Genomic DNA, 19538 nt, shown 5'->3' with positions numbered 1-19538 from the left:
AGCTTATGCCTCTGTGCAGTCTTTGTACTTTGCAGGTCCAGGAGACTTCGGAGAGTGTTCCAAGTCTTTGACATCTTCATTTCTCTATCCAAAGTTACACGTGGCTTCCCACTGTTGTTGAGTCAGCCGATTCGCATGGAGCTCTATCTCCTTGTCTAATGCAGCTACTTTCTTTCTTAAATTACGATTGTATTTTTGTCTTTTCCAGCGATTGGATGCTAGTCCTTGCCTCCCACAGATACAACAGTTTGCTGTCCATCTCCGCCATTCCCGCTTTTCCGGGAACAATTTTAGTGGCTTTCTTGACACTCTGTTGAAGCTTCTCTACCCATTTTTCTATATCTACTACGGTATCATCCGAATCCTCCTCTCGCATCTTGCGAAGATAGCCCCATTCTACAAGTGCCAGTTTTCTGCCTTTCTTTTTTTGAGGGCCTGCATGCACCGTTGTAACTACGATATACTGATCGCTGCCAAAATTCTGCTGTGTGTTTACCCATCGCGAGTCTGCTACGTTCTTCGTAAAAATTAGGTCCGGTGTTGTGTCATTACTAACGCTGTTGCCTATTCTTGTGGGCTCCTCAGGATTCGTTGTCAGTGTAAGGCCCTTGTGTGGAGCGTCTGCCCATTAGTTGCGTCCGTTTATATTCTCGACAGTGTATCCCCAAGCCGTGTGCGATGCATTAAAGTCGCCGACTATGACGAGAGCCTGTCTCTCCGCTATGCTCAAGGCTTTGCGGAAGATTGGACCAATCTTGAGCTTCTGTCAGGGTGGGCTATAAATGTTAAGCACGAAGAGGCTTCCCCCTTTCTTACAGGAGGGTATTATTTCTATAAGGACGTGGTCCATGCTGTGCACTTTGGTATCGTGCTCTACAGCCGTGAAAGTTTCTATGCACCAGAGTTGTGATAGTCGCCTTCTCCCCGGAAATATTATACGACTTGTATCCCGATAACTTTGCCGTCCCCCCAGTTTCCTGCAGGGCGATGACATTCGGCGCCTCCCTGTTTATCAGGAATTGCTGCAGGTTCCCTCGTTTCCTACGGTACCCACGGCGATTCCACTGCCAAATAATGTACTGGTTACATGGTGCCATGTTTAATTATGGGATCCTCCCCGGTGACCTTGCTGGTTTCTACTGTGGGTGTTCTGCTATACGGTTTTAATTTAACTGGCCCTGCACCAGACGGCCTAATGTCCTTCGGCGTGCTCTCTATCGCTAATACCCCGTGCTCGAGTCCATCAAATAGTTGCTTTATTTCGACAAACAAGCGTGTAATTTGGTTTTGTAGTTCATCAAACATTTCTTTGAACAATTCCTTAACCTCGCTAATCGAAAAATTACCGGCTTTTTCTGCTTCTTCCTGCGCCCTCCTTTTGAGGCGGCTGGTGGATCAGGCCTTACTCCTGACTTGCTTATCACGTCGCCCCATAACAAGAGTTCTTCATTCGCGAAGCGGCGCTTTTCTGGCTTCAGGGTGAGTCTGGAAGTCTTGATGCCTTGAAGTACAGCTTCAAGGCGCCGAAGATGCTTGTCGAAGCTTGAGGAAAACATGATGACGTCGGGAGTGTTGGCCACTTCCCCACAGTACTGGCACTGCCCGCTTATTTTTGGGTCATAATATTTGAGTATGGCTGGACAGAGCAGCGTGTTTGTCTGTAGGAGCCGCAGGACGCGCTCCTCCGTTTACGAGAGTTCCTTCGCTGGTGCGGGATACAAGAGGCGTTGCTCAATGTGGTATTCTTTGATTTCTCGAAACTGTGTTAAAGGTGTGGGACGCTCAGGTCTATCAGGGGAACGGGGAGTTTCCCGGGAAGTAAGCACGCGGGCCGCTGCATGTGCAGCCTCGTTACCCTGTAGACCCTGATGTCCCGGAGTCCATATAAGACATTTTGGGGTAGGATCGCGGTTCCTGATGCTGAATTTTAAAAGTCTATTAGCCAATGGAGAGATTTCTCCTGCAAGATAGCTCTCACAGGCTCTTCGAGAGTCTGTAACTATTTGTTTTGAGTTTGGATGGGATACTGCCAGTGCAATGGCCACCTCCTCCGCTTTACTTGAGCTTGTGGCTTTGAAAGTGAGTCCGTCCACCTGCGTTCCTTTATGTATTACTGCCGCCGTGTAGTATCCCCTAGGTGACAGCCCGGCCACATCGACGTAATAGATCCCATTACGAGAGCCAAGCCATTGTTCAAGTGCCTCAACGCGTGCTTGCCTTCTACCCTGGTGCGCCTCTCTGGTCATATTGCGGGGAAGCTGGGACACCCAGAGTTTTGTTCTCCAAAGTTCAGTAATACGCTCCGCGTTTTCGATTTCGCATTCGTGCCGGATCAAGAGGTGGTCCAGTAGGCGCCGCCCGTGGGCGTCTGTGTAAGACGCGTATATTGATTTGTGAGGTGGGCTTCTTGGAGCTCTTGTATAGAGTTAAAGACTCCCAATGCAGAGAGTTTCTGATTTGAAGTGCTGATGGGTAAATCAAGTGCGCGCTTAATTACTTTCTTAAGAATAGCATCGACTCTGTTCTCTTCGTGTTTAGTCATTCGTAAGTACGGTATTGAATATAGAATCCTGCTAGTTACAAAAGCATTGGCGAATCGAATCACGTCCCTTCCTCGTAGCCCTCTGCGCTTGTTGGACACTCGGCGGATCATGTGCCCTACCTGTTCTCTAATTTTCCGTAGCTTGTCTAGCGTGGTGCTGTTTTTTGTTCTGTTGTGAATCAGAAGGCCAAGGATTCGTAGTTCTGAAACCTCTCGTATGGTTGATCCTGATACCATCAAGTTTAGGGTCGTCCTATCTTTAATGTTTTCTCTGATATGCAGGAATTCAGATTTGGTTGGAGCGCACTGCAACCCACACTGGGCCACATAGTCCTCCACAATGGAGGCGGCCTGCTGCAGGCGGTCTTCAATTTCTCCTAAACTGCCCCGATTCGTCCAGATTGTTATATCATTGGCGTATATTGCATGATATATTCCTTCCACTACTGCCAATGCTTGCGGGAGCTTCATCATGACAATGTTGAATAGCAGCGGAGATAGGACAGCTCCTTGCGGGGTTCCCCGCGTCCCCATTTTGAATGGTCTATGTTCCTCGTTGTTAATGCGAATGAACGCCAGTCTCTCAGAGAGGAAGTCTCTGATGTAGGCAAATATTTTTTTACCGCAATGGACACTACTCAAGTTCTTTAGAATGCTTTCGTGTTTAACGTTGTCGAATGCGCCTTTAAGGTCGAGTGCAAGGATTGCTCTGTCGTTGTGCGTCGAGGGAATGGGTTGGATAATGTCTCGTTTTAGTTGCAAGAGGATATCTTGCGCAGACAGGTGTGGCCTAAAGCCAAACATGGAATCTGTGAAATGCCCCTTGCTCTCGAGGTACGTGGCGGCACGGTCTCTAACCATCGTTTCCATTAATTTGCTGGCCCATGAAGTTAATGATATAGGTCTGAGATTGTCCGTGCTGATTTGCTTGCCTGGTTTGGGGATGAATGCGACAACTGCTGTTTTCCATTCAGTTGGCAGTGGTTGGCCATCCCAGATCGCGTTAATGTACTGCAATAGATGCCAATAAGAATCGTTTGACAGATTTGCTAACAGTTTTACCGTGATCAGGTCTCGGCCCGGGGCAGTGCCCCTGCATATTTTTTTCAATGCTGCTTTCAGATCGCACATTTCAAAAGGGGCATCGAGCTGACTGTTTTTTCCACCTGCGCATTCATATCCGTTCCTGTTGGGATCTGTGGAGCGACATAGGTATCTAGCACACAAAGCATCAGTCAGCTGGGAGTTGGTTTTCTGAAAACTGTGCAGGGCTCGACGTAGCTGCTTTTGGGCTTCTCCTCTGGTTTGGGCAGGGTCCACGAGAGTTCGAAAAAGGCGCCATGCTTTCCTTGTATTCATTTTTTTAGCTACAACATCGCACCGTTCTATCCAATTGGATTCGTTCAGTTGTGCAGCATATTCCTCCGCTTGCTTACTCAACTCGGCTATTCTAAGTTTAAGCTTGCGGTTGAATTTGTTTTTCCGCCATCGTTTAGTTAAGCTTCTGCGGGTGTCCCAAAGGTGGAGCAGGTACTTATCGACGGCGGGGGTGTCTTCCGTTGTCCTTATAGTTTTAAAACGCTTGGAATTGGCTGCAAGGAGCTGTTTTGCCCATCCCGTATATCCTCCCGCCCCTGGCACAGAGGGGATCACCTGTGAGCGGAAGGCTGTCCAATCTGTCAGCTTAGCTTAGCTCCATGTTCTACGGCCTATGTTGGCGGAGAGTGTGATTCCGAGGAGACAGTGATTACTGCTGAGCGTTTCTTCTAAGTTTTTCCATGTTGCGTAGGAAATGTTCTTGGTCAGTGATAGATCCGGGCAAGTATTTCAGTTTACAGAATTCCCAATTCTAGTGCGTTTCATCGAATTTGTGAGAAGCGATAGACGAAGTGTGGATATGAGTTCTGCCAATTTCCGTCCCTTGGGGACTTTGCGAGTGTAACCCCAGTGATAGCTGGGGGCGTTAAAGTCACCCAAAATCACCAGTGGGTACTTATCTGCTTCCTTAATCGCTTTACAAAACATTTCGTTGAAGACACATTGCCTAGATTTCGGAGAACTGTATAAATTTAGAATGTACAAGCTAGGATCTCGTCTTTTATTGGGAAGGACTTTGACCATTGTGTATTCATGCGCCTCTGACAGATCAAGGTCTATCTGACAAGCAGTATACTCCTTGTGTACGAGAACACAGGTGGACGCACTTCCCTGAAATGAGTTGTGACCAGGCAATTTCGCCTGTAAGCCGGTTTCTTGTAGCGCCAAAACTGCAGGGGTAAATGTTGATTCTGCAGGAAAAGGTTAAGAGTGGCCCTCTTTTTCTTATCTTTAAACCCCCTGCAGTTCCACTGGCAAATATCGAGTTGCTGTTGTTTGGATCTTTTATTATTATGTTTAGAACTGCCTGCCATGATGGATTTATTATTGAGGAGGTGTCATTTTCGCCACTGCAGCCAGCGTGGGAGCCTGGAGAGACGTGGGGGACTCAGTTTGGTTTGTTAATGGCTGAGCTATGTTGCTCTCGGATTCAGAATTTGCCAGGTTACGATGAACAATTTTGCGTCGTGGTTGTTCTGTTGTCTTAATGCTAGTTTTGAGTTCGTCCAATTGAGGTGTGAGCCAATTTTGAATGGTTTGTAGTACTGTGGGCATTTAGTATACGCATCCTCTTCACCGGTACATTATCATCATTATCATGTGTGGCTCATGCATCCTCATCGTTGTCGCGTAGCATCATCATCTTGGCTCATTCATCGTAGCTGTCGGCTGCCGGTTCCTCGGGCCTAATAAAAGGTAATCCGGACCCAGACTTCATACGTGGTGGAGGTGCTGGGTATCGATCCCAGTACCTCTCGCATAAATTTGTCGCACAGTACACTGGCTGTGAGAATTGGCAAAACGCTCTGCTTGAGGTCTTGCATAGCCGTTTGGACTGATAGGTTCAGCTGCTGCAGAATAATGTCTTGTACTGTAAGCTTGGTTTGTTCTAGGATCATTTTGCTCTGCTTCTCAAGTTTAGTCTCTAGTCTGCTTAGTCGACCTTCTATGTCATTCGAAGCACCTACTACAGTTTTAGACACACTAGTGTTACCCGATACGTCTGACTGAGAGTCCGGCTGATCGTCCGAGCAGTCGGAGGTGTGCATAGCCACCGGTTTCGACGGTGGTGGAGGAGTAGCAGCGTGCGACGTCTTCAGCGCCCGATTTTCGCGTTCCAGCGTTTCATTGCGTTTTTTCATGTCTTCTGATTGTTTTAAAATTTCAGGATTGGAGGGGGAGGCAGTGGTGGTTGTGGGAGACTGAGAGGAAACCCCTATTGAATAGCTCACCTGTTTGGGCGGGTTTGCCGGTGACGGGAAATCCTTGGCGCTGAAGGTAGGCGGCCTCGACTTCTGTCCGGCTGGGGCTTTGATCGACTTGGGCTTCTTATGTATGGGCTTATGGGCTTCGCTTTTTCATCAGTCTTGAGAGGTGCTGAGGGCTCTTCTTGCTTGTTTCTTAGTTCATGTTGCCGCTGTGGTAGAGCGGGCTTCCATGCCTTCCGGAATTTTCCGACGCACTGGGCAGAGCCGGTGAAATGGTTTTCACCGCATATAAGGCACTCGGGTTGACAGACGTGCTTCGCTGAGCCCTCCAGAGTGAGTTCCACCTTCGCACCACAGTGAATGCACCGCTGGTTGTCTGGATTGGGGCATGCATCCGGCCTGTGGCCCACCGTTCCACACCGGTAACATGCCGGAACTGTTTTCTTGTAGTAGCGCTGTGGCACGTTTTCACAGCAGTAGTGAATGAATCTTGGAACGCGGCGTCCTTTGAAGGTCACCACTGCAACGTTGGATGTTCCGAGTTTCCGCACATACAAAATTTTGCCGTCGATCCACTCGAGCTTGCGTCGAAGGGATTCCGAAGTTTCATTGTCTGCGACGGTAACGACACACTTGCAGGTTTCTTCGGCTGATTTTAAATGTCCTTGAAACGGTACCTGGCGGTCCCCGATCGTCAGCGTGATGTCCCCGATGAGCTTCGAGGCCAGGCTTTCCGTTTTCACACCTACAACGATGTTTTGGTCCCACACCGGCCACACGGAGATACCAGCATTCGTGGTGCTGCCGGTGAAGCGTTGCACTGCTGTGGCAATCCCGCCTGGGCCGAACACAGCGTGCAGATCCATGGTTATTTTCGGTTTAAGCACAATAACCAACTCGTCCGACCGGATTCGAGGCGTGTGTGTTGGCTTTCACGTCTCCAGCTGTTGCGGGGACTCAACGCAAGCTGCGGGTGTTGATCCTGTTTTGTGAGCCTGTGGCTGGGCGGCGGCTGTCGAGCCTCGGGGCTTCATTTCAGCGAGCTTCCCTTGCAGTTGGCGAACCATGATCTGAAGATATTCGTCTTCACCTGGTATGGGGTCTTCCCGTGTTTCTGCCACCTCGATGTCAACCCACTGCATTATGCTGGGGTCATAGCCTGTCTTCGTGGATGCTGCCATGGCTGGGGAGCCCGGGCGTAAGCTTCGTCGGCGTTGGGCTCAGCCGGGCTCGGGCGTCGCGTAATGTTTAACCAGTTGTGGATTGCCGGAACACGGGCTCACCTGGATAAAATAGGTATCCAGAGGTTCCTGATGACTTCGCTGAAATGCCGAAACCAGTTTCTAGTGGATATTTGCCAACAGTCCACAACATTCGTCGATTTTTGACGGAGCCGACGTGACATGCGTCTCACGCGCGCACTGAAACGCCAGTGAAGTGCGGCCGGTGTGCGTTGGCTTCCTGTGAACGGAGAGCGACAACTCCAGGTCGTTGCGCTCTATTGCCACCTGGACGTCGAGAAAGGGCTGGCAACGGTCGCTTTGACACTCGGGCGTGAATCATATGGCTGGGTGCACGGAATCCAGATGCTCTCTGAAGTTTTCAATTTCAGATGTCTTCATACAACACACCAACGATGTGCGGAAACTCTACAAAGAGCGCAGCGCAGTCGCTGAGCATGCTGGGTCGTTGGACCAGATTAATTTTGATGCAACGACCATCCTTGAAAGCAAGACTAAATGGAGGAGGAAGGTTACTACTCGAGTCGTGGTGTATACAGCGAACAGCCCAAAACATCAATCGCTCTCTCAAAACCCTTTCCCCAGCGTATACACACGGATAGCGCTCCACGGCAAAATGGGAGAGAGAGGGAGGGGGTCATTAACTGCCCTGCGAAAGCTTTGAAGACGCCGCTGATGCAGAGTCCCAGTCCCCCCTGATGAAGGAACCAAGTTGGTTCCGAAACGTCGGGTTTTTTCGTGTACTCTTGGTTGGAGTTTAAATAATTTCCTAGTTTTCATACCCAACCAGACAGACATCTGTCAAATGTTTACATTCAATACAAGTTTTTTTCACTGCATCTCTAAGGAGAAGAGGTTATTTTCACTGCATTTCCAAGCCGACATGTGACTGTGTAGTAGAACACCTGTGTGCCACCCAAACGGCTAAGGTTTGATCCTCTTATGGGCACAGAAATATTTATTGTTCATTTTATTTGCATTTTTCTAGATTTCTCGGTTACAGACAATATGGTGTTTTTTCGCTCACGGCATTGACGCTGGAATTCATGCAAAATGAACGCTTTACAACTGTCAAAATAATTACAGTAAAATGTAAGAGTTATACACAATAAAACTCTTGTAACATAAAGTAGTGTGCAAATTACAAACATTGTAGAAGATACAAACGTGTAATGCTGCAGTAAGCGTGATAGGACATTTTTAAATTCATTTGCATTCGTTTTATCATTTATTGAGGCAGGTAAGTGATTCTAATTGGCTACTGTCTTGTGAAGAAATGATTAAGAGCCTGCAGTAGTTGAGAAATGAGGTGTGTTAATGTTACGGTGATGGTCAAGTCAGTGTAAAGGAGCTGGGTGTATAAACAAGGAACAAAGTGCTCAGTTATGTTTGTACAATTTGTGAAAAAATGCTTGGTTGTTAAGGAACGAAGACTAAGAACTGCTTTTATGTTTGTGACACTGGCATTTCAATAATTGTTAGATGCAATAAAGTGCACAGCTCTGCCTGCTTTATATGCTGTTGCGAGCAGGGTGATCTTGCACTGGCTCAATGCTCTGTGCTATGTAGAGCTATGTAGAAGTTTCTTTTCGAGTAACCTAATGTTTGGTTCGCTTTACTATTATGTAATGAACTTAATATTTTCGTGATAAGTTATGACATATGTACACACCAAGGTAGGTGTGGTATTGCCTAATAATAATAAAAAAAATAAGAGGGGGCCAAGGACTGACCCTTGAGGTACGCCAAAATTGACTAGTTTAATGAAGAGTCACAACCGTTGGCTGTAATATACTGCACATGGCAGGGAAGATATTCTGGAATCCAAACAAGTACTTGAGGCACAATATTAAAAGTGGTTAGTTTATGTAGCAGTAAGGAGTGAGTAACTATATCGAAAAAAGGTAAGCACTTCTCAAATGTGACAGCAAACAAAACCACCTATGCTGCTGCATTTTAATCCAAGAAGTGTTTTAAACAAAATACAATAGTTTAAAGAACTGCTGTTTTTGTTTGGGCCTGATGTAGTGGTAGTTACGATAAGTGGCTAAACTCTGATATTCACTATTCACAGATAGTGCCACCAGCATACGCACTGCTTCGTACAGATCGGGATGGCTGTGGTGAGGGCGTGGCCATTGCCATTAAACGCAACATGACTTCTCAAAAAGAAAGTGGCATTGCTGGTCACGAAAGTGTGTGGTGTCGGATCTTGATTAATAACGTCCCTGTGTTGATTGGTGGTGTATACTGGTGTGTCCCCGTTGAATATCTTGTAAAGCTACACAACTTTCTTCAGAGTGAGCGAGCGAACAAAACTTATGCTGACTGGGGATTTTAATATGCCGGGTGGGACACTTTTTCCAACGGAGATACTGCTGTTAAAGGTTCTGATATACTTTATGACATAATGTTTAGTTTCTTGTAGACACAGGTGTTGATGGAACCGATTGTTATCCATGGGTCGGCATGTTCAGTGCTTGATCTAGCGTCTGTGTCTGGCTTATGAGCAACATCAATACCGTATTTACTCATGTAATTAACCCACTTGCATAATTAAGCCACCCTCTTCATGAAAAAAGCAAAAATAAGTTTCTATTCCATCTATGCCTAGTATTTCGTTGTGATAGCCAGTGCTCTTGACATTCGCAACAACGCTTAATCACGGCATTGTATCACAAAATAACGATGCAAGAAAAATCAGAACGTAGTTTAAGAACCATGCTAAACAGCAACAGAGGATGCGAAAACACCAGTCAGCATTAATTGGCAACCCTCCGAAACACGTACCGGTCACATACGGCCAAGGAACCAGCGAGACGTTGGCGCGGGTCTTGACAAAAGAAGGGGTTCGCATTGTGCATGTGCCTTCATGCACGCTGGGCTGCCTCCTCCCCCGCCTGAAAGACCGGCCAACAATAGACAGGACCCCCAGTGTCGTTTACAAAATCCTGTGTGCCGAGTGCCCTTCTTCGTATATCGCCAAGACAAAAAGCTTTCCAGAACGATTCAATGACCACGCCAACGACGTCCAGAAGCTCTACAAAGAGCGCAATGCTGTCATCGAGCATTTTGAGACGTTTGACCACCGGATAAATTTCAACTCAATGACCATCCTTGAAAGCGAGACTAAGCGGAGGAGAAGGTTACTACTTGAGTCATGGCATATACAGCGAACGGTTCAAATTATCAACCATTTTTTTTTTAGCCTTTCCCCCGGTGTATTGACATGGACTATGTTCCGCAGCAAAACAGGAGAGGGAGAAAGGGGGGTCGTTAACCTCCCCGCGAGTGCTTTGAAGACGCCGCTGCAACGTAGCCCCAGTCCCCCCTGAGGAAAGAACCAAGTCGGTTCCGAAATATTGGGTTTACGCATCTTCATCTACTTTTTGGTGGAAGTTTAAATCGTTTCTCAGTTGCGAGCAGCATGAGCCCAAACGACGTCGATTGAAACTTAAAAGTCGCATCTTTTGCAGCAGAGCGCCACCTGTCGAATGCAGAAGAAACATTCAGCACGAAAACAAAGTAAAAAATGAAGCACAATCACGCCTACCACATCAAAGGCTTGATGTGCACCTGCAGCATGCAAGCGATGCCATCCGGCGCTTCGTTTTTGTTGATGATCGGTTGGTACGCTAGCAACATGGCCAGTTTTAAACTTAATGTTGGTTGAGCATGAGCTAAAGTGGGGGAACTGAGCAGCTGGATGACACATTCAGCATCGATCTGTGCGTGTTGGTCTGCACACACGCTGTCCACACAGCCGCGTCAGACATGCCAGGACATCTGCCGCCGCAAGCAGAGGGTGAAATTAGATAGTCTTTCGCCCATTGCTTGGGTGTGGTAGGTGTCCCGGCACATGCGGTGCAACTGCACGGATAGTGCATGTGCAGCGTCGGGCTACAAAAAAATGTTTGTTGTGCATTTTGCGGGCCAGAACAACGACAGTTTCCTCTTGCGAAAACGAGGCTCCTAAATAAAGGCTTCATTTTTACCTTTAAGTTGAAGGCCAGCAGTGGTTGAAGAGCGAGTTTTTAAATACCGTCATGCAAAAGTTTCACTGTTATTAGTCCTTTTACATTTTTTCCCCGCGTAATGAACTCCTCCCCCTAATTGGCATCAAATTTTTGAAAAAAAAAAAAAAGGTGGGTTCACTGTACGAGTAAATTTAGTAATCATTGAAGAGGGAATCTGACCACAAGCTCATTCTGTTAACATTTCATGGCATGGGTAGCCGCATAATCGCATGCAACAACTCGGATATCACTTAAAGATTACTACAGAGTGAACGACGAAAGCGTTGTAGACTTCCTTGAAGCATTACACGATGATTTCTTTAGTATTTCTGCCGGTGTCGTAGATTTATGAAACCAACTATAATATGGAATCGCACATTTTGAATCCACCTTTATTTCCACTAAGCTAAGGAAAACTAAGTGTGAAATGCCTTGGATTTCGGGAAGCATAATCCACCTGAAAAGAAAAGTACAATGAATCTGCAATTGTAAAAATAAATCCGTGACTGAAACAAAGATGGCTAGACACAACTTTTTCTAGCACTCTGACTGAGTTTATGACAAACCAATCGTGTAAATTTTGGAAGTACTTATCCAAGCCAGATAGCTCAGTGACTAAAATGAAAATATTTGGCAGTGTCGTTGAAGACGCATGGGCTTTTGCAAATGCTTATAATATTTACTTCCAATCAGTTTTCACGCTTACGCAGCCATCGTATTTGCCGTTGTCTAACAGTGAAGGCCACATGCCAGATTTAATATATCAGTCTAGTATACTTAACCTGCTTCTTCTTCAACTTGATGTAAAAAAAATCACAAGGCTCGGTAGAACTTTCTAATGCATTTCTTAAACGCTATGCTACTCAGCTAACACCTTTTTGCTCAAGATATTTTGCTTGTCGTTTGAAACAGTGGTGCTTCCTGACGATCCGTTGTGTGCGAAAATAATCCTTATCCTTAAAGGTGCGAACAAACAACTGATAAACACCTACAAGCTAATATCACTAACAAGCACATGTTGCAAATCAATGGAGCATATAATAAATAAGGCACTTATGAGCTATCTAGAGGAAAATCATCTGCTTTACCCGAACGAATACGGTTTAAAAGAAGCTTTCGATCACTGCACAACTTTTATTAGAAATTACTCATGATTTTGTTGCAGCTAATAATTCTACACAGCAGATAGATGCCATATTTATTGATTTATTCAAGGAATTCGACCACATCCTGCACTCATTACTCATACAAAAACTTGAATCATTTGGCATTAACTCAAAATCAGTTCATTGAATTGCAGCTTATCTTTCCAATCACACACGGTATGTTTCTTTTATTAATGCTGAATCCAACCGTGCCGACGTGTTCTGTTGTGTTCCCCAGGGATATATGCTAAAACGAACACTTTGTCATTTACATCAATGACATCTACGCTGCTATGGAACCAGGCACTACAATGAGGCTCTTTGCAGACGACTGTGTCATATACTCACCCAATAGCACAACATGGAACACACGACCTGGTAAAACTTGACAAATCTTTAGAGAATATTGGAGAATTGTGAGAAAAACAGGGCATGCAAATTAATACAGATAAAACCTTGTGCATCACAACTACCTATAGAAAGACACTGCTTCACTTTAAGTACACCCTCTCTGGGGCAAACATCAAGCACATGAATACCGTAAGTACCTGGAGGTCACAATAACGGAGTCTCTAAAGTGGGATGTCCACATCAATCAGATTTCTGCATCAGTATTTAAGCAACTAGGTTTTTCAAGGCGTAAACCGACTGGCACTTTTCCTCAAGTTGAACTGACAGCGTACAAAATGCTCATTAGATTTGTCCTAGAATATGCAGCAATAGTTGGGAACCCGCATCAAATGAACATGAACGATGCATTGGAAAGAATACAGAACAGGGCTCTTAGATTTGTTTATTCCAAGTATGCCAGGCAAGAAAGTTTCCGCACTGCGTTTGCAAGCACGTGTCGCAACTCTTGCTAGTTGACGACAATTAGCTAGTCTGAAGTTTAATTTTCTTCTTTCAGGCAACTTGGTAAACTTAAGTGAGGCCAAATACCTGAAAGCTCTAAACCCTCACTCTAGCAAAACTATAACGAGAAATGCATACGCCCATTTCTGTCGTGTTGTAACATGCTTAAGTATTCTTTTTCCACAGTTATAGAGGTGTGGAATGACTTGACGAATGACGTCATCAGTGCTCAATCACTTGAATCATTTTCATCCCTGCTGCCATTTCATTTAGAGACGCTACAATAGGTTCTACGGTATCTGTGGGCAAATAAAGGCAACCGTGAAGTATTGCGCATGCACTCGGACATTGTTACACATGTTTAGCAGCTTGCATCTTTGTGCCAATTTTGTTACCATTTGATGTTGTTTTGTTTTTTTTTCTTTTCTCCCACTGAAACCCATATGTGCATTGTTCATTTATTGCTCTTATGCTGTTATCGTTACTGCGGCTGCTTTTATTGCACATGTTCTGTTTTTCTTTTCTACAATATGAAGTCTTACTTACTTTGTCCGCTCTCTCTGTATAGGCCTGGAACGGTCCACAGTATTGAATTAATAAATAATAAATAAAGCTTGGGCAAAATCTAAAAGAAATCAATTTACTATGAATCCATTAGTAAGTTGTTTGTGAAAGTGGTTAGTTGGGTCTCACCCTAGAAGGATTTGCAGAAGCCGCGTTGTGAGGTCGAGAAGAAACTGTTATCTTCTAGAGATTTGAGAAGACACATGAAGATGATATGCTCAAAATTTTACATGGAACTGACGTAAGTGAGATAGACTGAAAGTTTAAAGGAGCACTCCTTTTTCTGGATTAGAAAATTGGCACAACTTCAACCATTTTCTAATATCTAGGTGAAGAACCGGAGTCATAAGAATAGAAAGATATACTCTAGAATACTTGAATAGCTCTTTTGTGTTTCTGAAGAATTTTGTGCTGACCTGATCTACCATATTTACTCACGTAATGATCACACTCGCATAATGATCGCACCCCTAAATTTTGTCGTCTAAATTTGATTTTTTCCCCCGTTTAATGATCGCACCCCGAACTTGCCGCATCCATATGTCATGTGCCAAGTCTAGCCGATGATCATCGCCTTTATTATTTGTCGAATGTTGCATTAATAACTCTTGAAAACTCGCCAACTGCATACAACAAACATATTCTTAATGGAAGAAACTATTTTGACGCGCGTGACGTACTCACAACCTCTATAACTGACGAAAAGAAGAAAAAAAAAATGCTTTTTTGTGTTTTCGGTGCTCGGAATATTTTTTCATGGGAAGTTTACCCTGCGTAATGGTCGCATCCTGAAGTTGGAGTCAATTAAAAAAAAAAGTGCGATCATTATGCGAGTATATATGGTATGACAACAAGTAGAACTTGATTTTAATCTGTCGATTGCCATTGCTATTCCCATGGAATCAAAAACAATCAAATTAATGCGAAAGCAGCTGAGTCACGGAAAGTCAAGTATCTCATTCGTTTTCACAGATAAAAATGATTTAGCGAAAGTACCACTCACTACACAGGCAGTAAGGGATATGGGCGTAGATATGATAGCGTTAACTTATGGTCACTTGTTTTTTAACCTATTCCAAAATCTCTGTGAGTTAGTTTTAAGCACGTTCGAAAGACTGCACAAATGAGCAAGCTGGTCCCTGACACTCCTGTTGTATCTTTGGAGAAAAGCCACTGTGAAAGAAAGTGATCGTGATAAAGTGTGTTACTGATACAGCCCCCACTCGACCACAGTCAAGTTGTATGAAGAACCAGGTGCACTTTGCTGATCGATTTGTGCAAGAAAGCCCGTACGGAGGGAAGAGTGCCGGAAAGTGGTAACCAAGAAAGAAACATTGCTGGCAAGGAGCCAACATGACGATTGTTATAGCGCGAGATCAGAACGACGACAAAGGGACAAGAAGAAGACAAGCGCTACAACAACTAGCCCAAACAGCCATCTTTTATAGAGGCACCCTTCTGTGCATGTAAACAATGCCTGCTGACTTGTCATGTTTTTACAGCTCGGTTCACGTGCCTCGAGCAGCTAAAACTTTCCAAGCGTGTGCTTTGCGCAGATAGTTTGTGCACTTCATTGTCATCTTTTCTCACTGAAGCGCTGTTGCTCGAAACCGCCTTGATTTCATATAAACTGTCAATTGATCAGTACGATGCATTTGTCAGCTACAAAGGCTTTGAGTGGTGATTACTGTTTTGTGTTATGGATTTCTTTTTTCGGAAATTATCTGGAACATTTCTTAAGAACTAGGCCACAGTGTTGCTTGGAATGATCTTTCTCTATTGAAATTAGCAGTGAGTTCTGCATTTGACATGTGATTGACATTGGAGACCATTGAGCCACTTGGTGATCTGCCCAGGAAGACCATGGCCAGCCTCTTTTTGGCGTTCAGTTCAACCCACACCTCAAAGGGGGCCTGTACATCTTTGCTGCGGTTGGCAGCAACAGGGTAAGTACTGCGCGCCTCCGTTGTTGGTGGGGTACTTCTGCAGCCTGCTCCATTCTGCAATTCTCTAAGCCTGCTTCGAAACAGCACTTGGAAAACGATCATCTTTAGCTGTGTGATATTCTAGCAAGCCCAAAGGAACAAGCAGTGTACTTGCATTCCAGTATGCATACTCATTGCACCCTAGCATATTGACAATGCCACACGTATTGGCATTGTCAATATAGAATTGTACCTGACAAGTTGACTATTTTGGTGAAATGCGTGTGAGACATTTCAGTATATCTAATTACTAACCGCTGCTCTTATGCCTGTAATGGAATCGCATTTATCATTTTATCAGGTTTGACCTCATTTATACCACAAGAACTGGCATTCTAAGTGTGTATCTCATTTAGTAAAAAAAAATATTACAGGCTATTTTGGTGATAAAAAAAATTGCTTTGATCTGCACCAATTATATATTGCTACTTTAGTGACAATTATATGTGATTGTTATTTGGTGCTAAGCTTCATTGGTTTTATGTCATAAGTACCTAGTATATTTAATATACAGCCCGTCCAAGTATGCAGCGTCCTTTCATATGCTTAGTTATTGGTTTGCGGCAGTTTGTAGTGATAAATATATGTGCTATATACTTAATAAAAACTAATTTTATGAGATTCTTTGACTCCAGGAGTCTTTTGGAACAATTTGCCATCTACCCCCAAAACTGCCTTAGCTGCTTCAAACTAGCGTTTTGTGTGTTCCAGAATCTGCTTCAAAATGCAAAATGTCGCTTCCATTACTAGCATCGTTTGTGTTCCTAATGTCACTTACACTGGATCTTTTAAAATATGTTAATCACAGCTGAAAATACATTTTAAATTGTATGCTGCATTTATTTGTTGGTCTCTGTGTGCTCGTGTTTTTGTGGCACTAACCACGAATGTATGACAAGGCTGTAATATTTACGCATGTTTTTTTCAGGAGTAATATGATAGTAGTGACATGGTTGTTATATCTGTTCTTACCTTCTGCAGTAATCCTTGTTGGCTCATTTGCGCCATCATATTAGCTCACTTAATTTGCAGTTGTACTATTTAAGAAGTAAAACTTTGAAATGATAGCCTTCTTAAAAAAACACTTTTGGTGGAGCCCTCTGCCAACAACTGTAGCTGCATGGTTGAAAGCAAACTTGCTCTGTGGAAGTTTTTTTTTTTTGCACTGTACTAAACTTATGCTTTAAATTCAACTCAGTCGAATTTCAATTTTATTTATCATAAAAAAGGAAAAAAAAAGAACAATTCTGAGGGGCGCATTTTGGCAAAAAGCTGTTGCAGCAGCTTTTTGCCAAAATTTTTTAGTAATATTGCATTGTACACACACTGTTCAATACTATTGCATTCTAGAAGCTTAGGCCTGGTTTGTTGCGTAAAACATGCGCATTGCAGGCCCTAAAAAAAATGATTAAGGAACTTAGACTAAGTGTTTAACAACTAAGGTGCGAGAAGAGGCAGCTGTTGCGCTCTAGTGGTGCACCCCTTTCTGCTCTGAGGCCCCGCCCACACCCAAAAATGCATGTTATGAATGTGTGAAGTAAGTCTTGAGTTTTCATTTTTTCGACGAAGTGTGTATCTCTCTCCAAGGTGACCCTGTACGAGTGCCTGGAGAGTGGAGGGATCAAGCTGCTGCAGTCGTACTGTGATCCGGACGTATCCTTTGTCACATTTGTGTGTCATTGGAAGCACAAGCTTTCTACGACAACTCACACGGCCCGCTACAGGCCAATTCGATTACGGTGCATCCAGACGGTGGCCTGTCCACTTGTGCCATACACATGCACAGTCAAAAACTGAAGGGATAAAGCCCGGGCCGCATATTTGAAATTCCTGGTCTCACATCGCACGAAAGAGGGAAAAGAAAGAGTGCAAGGAGAACTCCAGTGCCAGCGTCAGGATTGCTCTCGCGCTATTGGTTTCTCTCTGTAGGTGACGTGCAGGTGACACACGCACGCGTCCGCAATGGGATGTGCGGAGTTTTTCCGGCTGTTCCATCGTACGGAAGCACCCACAACCTGCGGCTACACTCTTTCTCTACCTTTTCTTTCTGCCTTTCGGCGTCCCTTTTCCCTTCTTCCTCTGAGACATGAGCTGAGCCGTGCCACCCGCAAGAGTTGCAGAAGAGTGACTGTTTTTTTGTTTTATTCAATCAACCACTACTACATACGCGATACTGCTGGCGCGGTCGTCGTAAGGACCCTAGATACTTCATTTAACGACCTTAGGTCGACGCTCATGTGTGAATTAAATTTAGGAACCACCATCTAGTGTTAGGTCATGTGTATCGCGCTTCTGTCACACACTGTACCAGTTCCAACTGCCCTTGCAGAAACGTGATTCCGACTGTCACGGCAGACACCCAGATGCTCACGCCTGAATGTGCGAAATAGACGCCAGCTCAGCCGGCCCCTCTGATGTGAAGTGCCTCCTGGTCGACCTCTGCACGCACAGATGCGCACGAGGGGCTTGCCAGCTACAGCAAGGCAACTAATACAATGGTCAATGTTGTATTAGTTGCTTGCTGCTGTGTGGGCTGAAGGGGTTGCGGAGGCGCTTCATGTTGACAGTCAAAACCTCTTCGCTCATTGAAACCGTCACCGTGCTATCGCCATCTTATCGAAAACCACTTGCTCGCATTCTCGCCGCACGGTAGCGATCCATCCAAGGCACCGTAGGGGCGAGGGTGCTTCATCATGATGGAACAGCCGTAAATACTTCTCTGTGGTTTCATGACTCAGCGACGACGACAGTAGCTGTCGGCGTGTCTTCGGGAGATCGGCGGCTGAGCGAAAATTCTCCCCACGTCTTTGCTTCAAACGACCACGAAGCAAGCAATCTTGGAAGAGTTAACAATGCCCTTTCCGAAGCTTCCGCGGCGTCTGAATAGGCAGCTCGAGCACCGAACAGAAGTCTTTTGTTTTCGCTACCCTATTGTGTATGCCCAATCCCGTCCCTCATTACCATGGATTATGGTGGGGACTGTGCCACTTAGCCGAAGAGAGACAATGGCAGAGCTGGGAGCATAGCTGAAAATGAGGTGCTGGTGTGCAAGTTTAGTCCGTGTGGCTGCGTCACAAGCGTGCGCGCCACCAGCACGTCGTTTTTAGAGGCACGAGCAATTTTTACGCTGGCGCTCCTCGCACTCTTTCTTTTCTCTCTTTCGTGCGATGCAGGACCAGCAATTTCAAATATGCGCCTGGGCTGTGGCCAGTTCCAACCGCAAACGACGCCGCACACGTCTTCAAAGAGAAATTGCCCCCTACAAAGAGCTGCCGACAAAAAAAACCTGTTTGGACACCCCACCAGAGCGAGTGCATGGCCAGTAGCCAAGGATAGAGCTGGGTGGTTCGTGAAAATATTTTCAGCATTGTCGGTCCTCCTGGCCTGTGGCCTAGCTACAGACCCCTCAACCTGAAATGGAGGGTCACGGGACAATGAGGCCGCAGGCCAAAAAAATGATTTGGCTCGTTGTCTGGACACACGGTTGACTAGGCAAGTAACACGAGAAACATGCTCGTGGTTTCTTCATCGACCCCCATGTGGGCTAGATGTACGCTCAAATCTCAATATAACAAACCCGAATATAACGAAATATCAATTACAACGAAGTAAATGAAAAATAGTCTTGCAGTAGATGTACTGTAAAGAATAAACCTTGATAGCAAATTTTTAAATATAACGAACCTATTTTAGTGCAAGATGCAACTTTGTTTCGTATAACGAGGTTTGAGTGCAGTTTCTTCTTCCATTCGTTAATGGCCCCTGGTTTAGAAAAGGCGGATTTGTATGCGTCATACCGTGTCACTGGTGGCCGTATGTACAAACTATGCCTGTTTGTTTCGAAAGAACTTGTCTGGAGAAATAACAAGTTGTTCAAGGAAGTCAATT

The 19538-nt window shown here is 45.0% G+C and overlaps 1 protein-coding gene across 5 annotated transcripts in view; it reads left to right on the top strand.

Annotated features, from left to right (window-relative positions):
• The window catches only part of LOC119173516 (polycomb protein EED), a 172163-nt gene that overhangs the window by 44229 nt on the left and 108396 nt on the right, over nucleotides 1-19538 (top strand). For all 5 annotated transcript variants that reach the window (XM_037424314.2, XM_075896520.1, XM_037424312.2 and 2 more), the window contains exons 3-4: nucleotides 15522-15611; nucleotides 17238-17303. In XM_037424314.2, the coding sequence (XP_037280211.1) occupies nucleotides 15522-15611; nucleotides 17238-17303 (156 nt within the window). The remainder of the gene's footprint in view (nucleotides 1-15521; nucleotides 15612-17237; nucleotides 17304-19538) is intronic.

This window comes from Rhipicephalus microplus, chromosome 5 (assembly GCF_043290135.1).
Source record: "Rhipicephalus microplus isolate Deutch F79 chromosome 5, USDA_Rmic, whole genome shotgun sequence".
In the NCBI taxonomy this organism is placed as follows: Eukaryota; Metazoa; Arthropoda; class Arachnida; order Ixodida; family Ixodidae; genus Rhipicephalus; species Rhipicephalus microplus.
The sequence above is the reverse complement of the archived record's forward strand: the minus strand, read 5'-3'. Positions and strand labels throughout refer to the sequence as shown.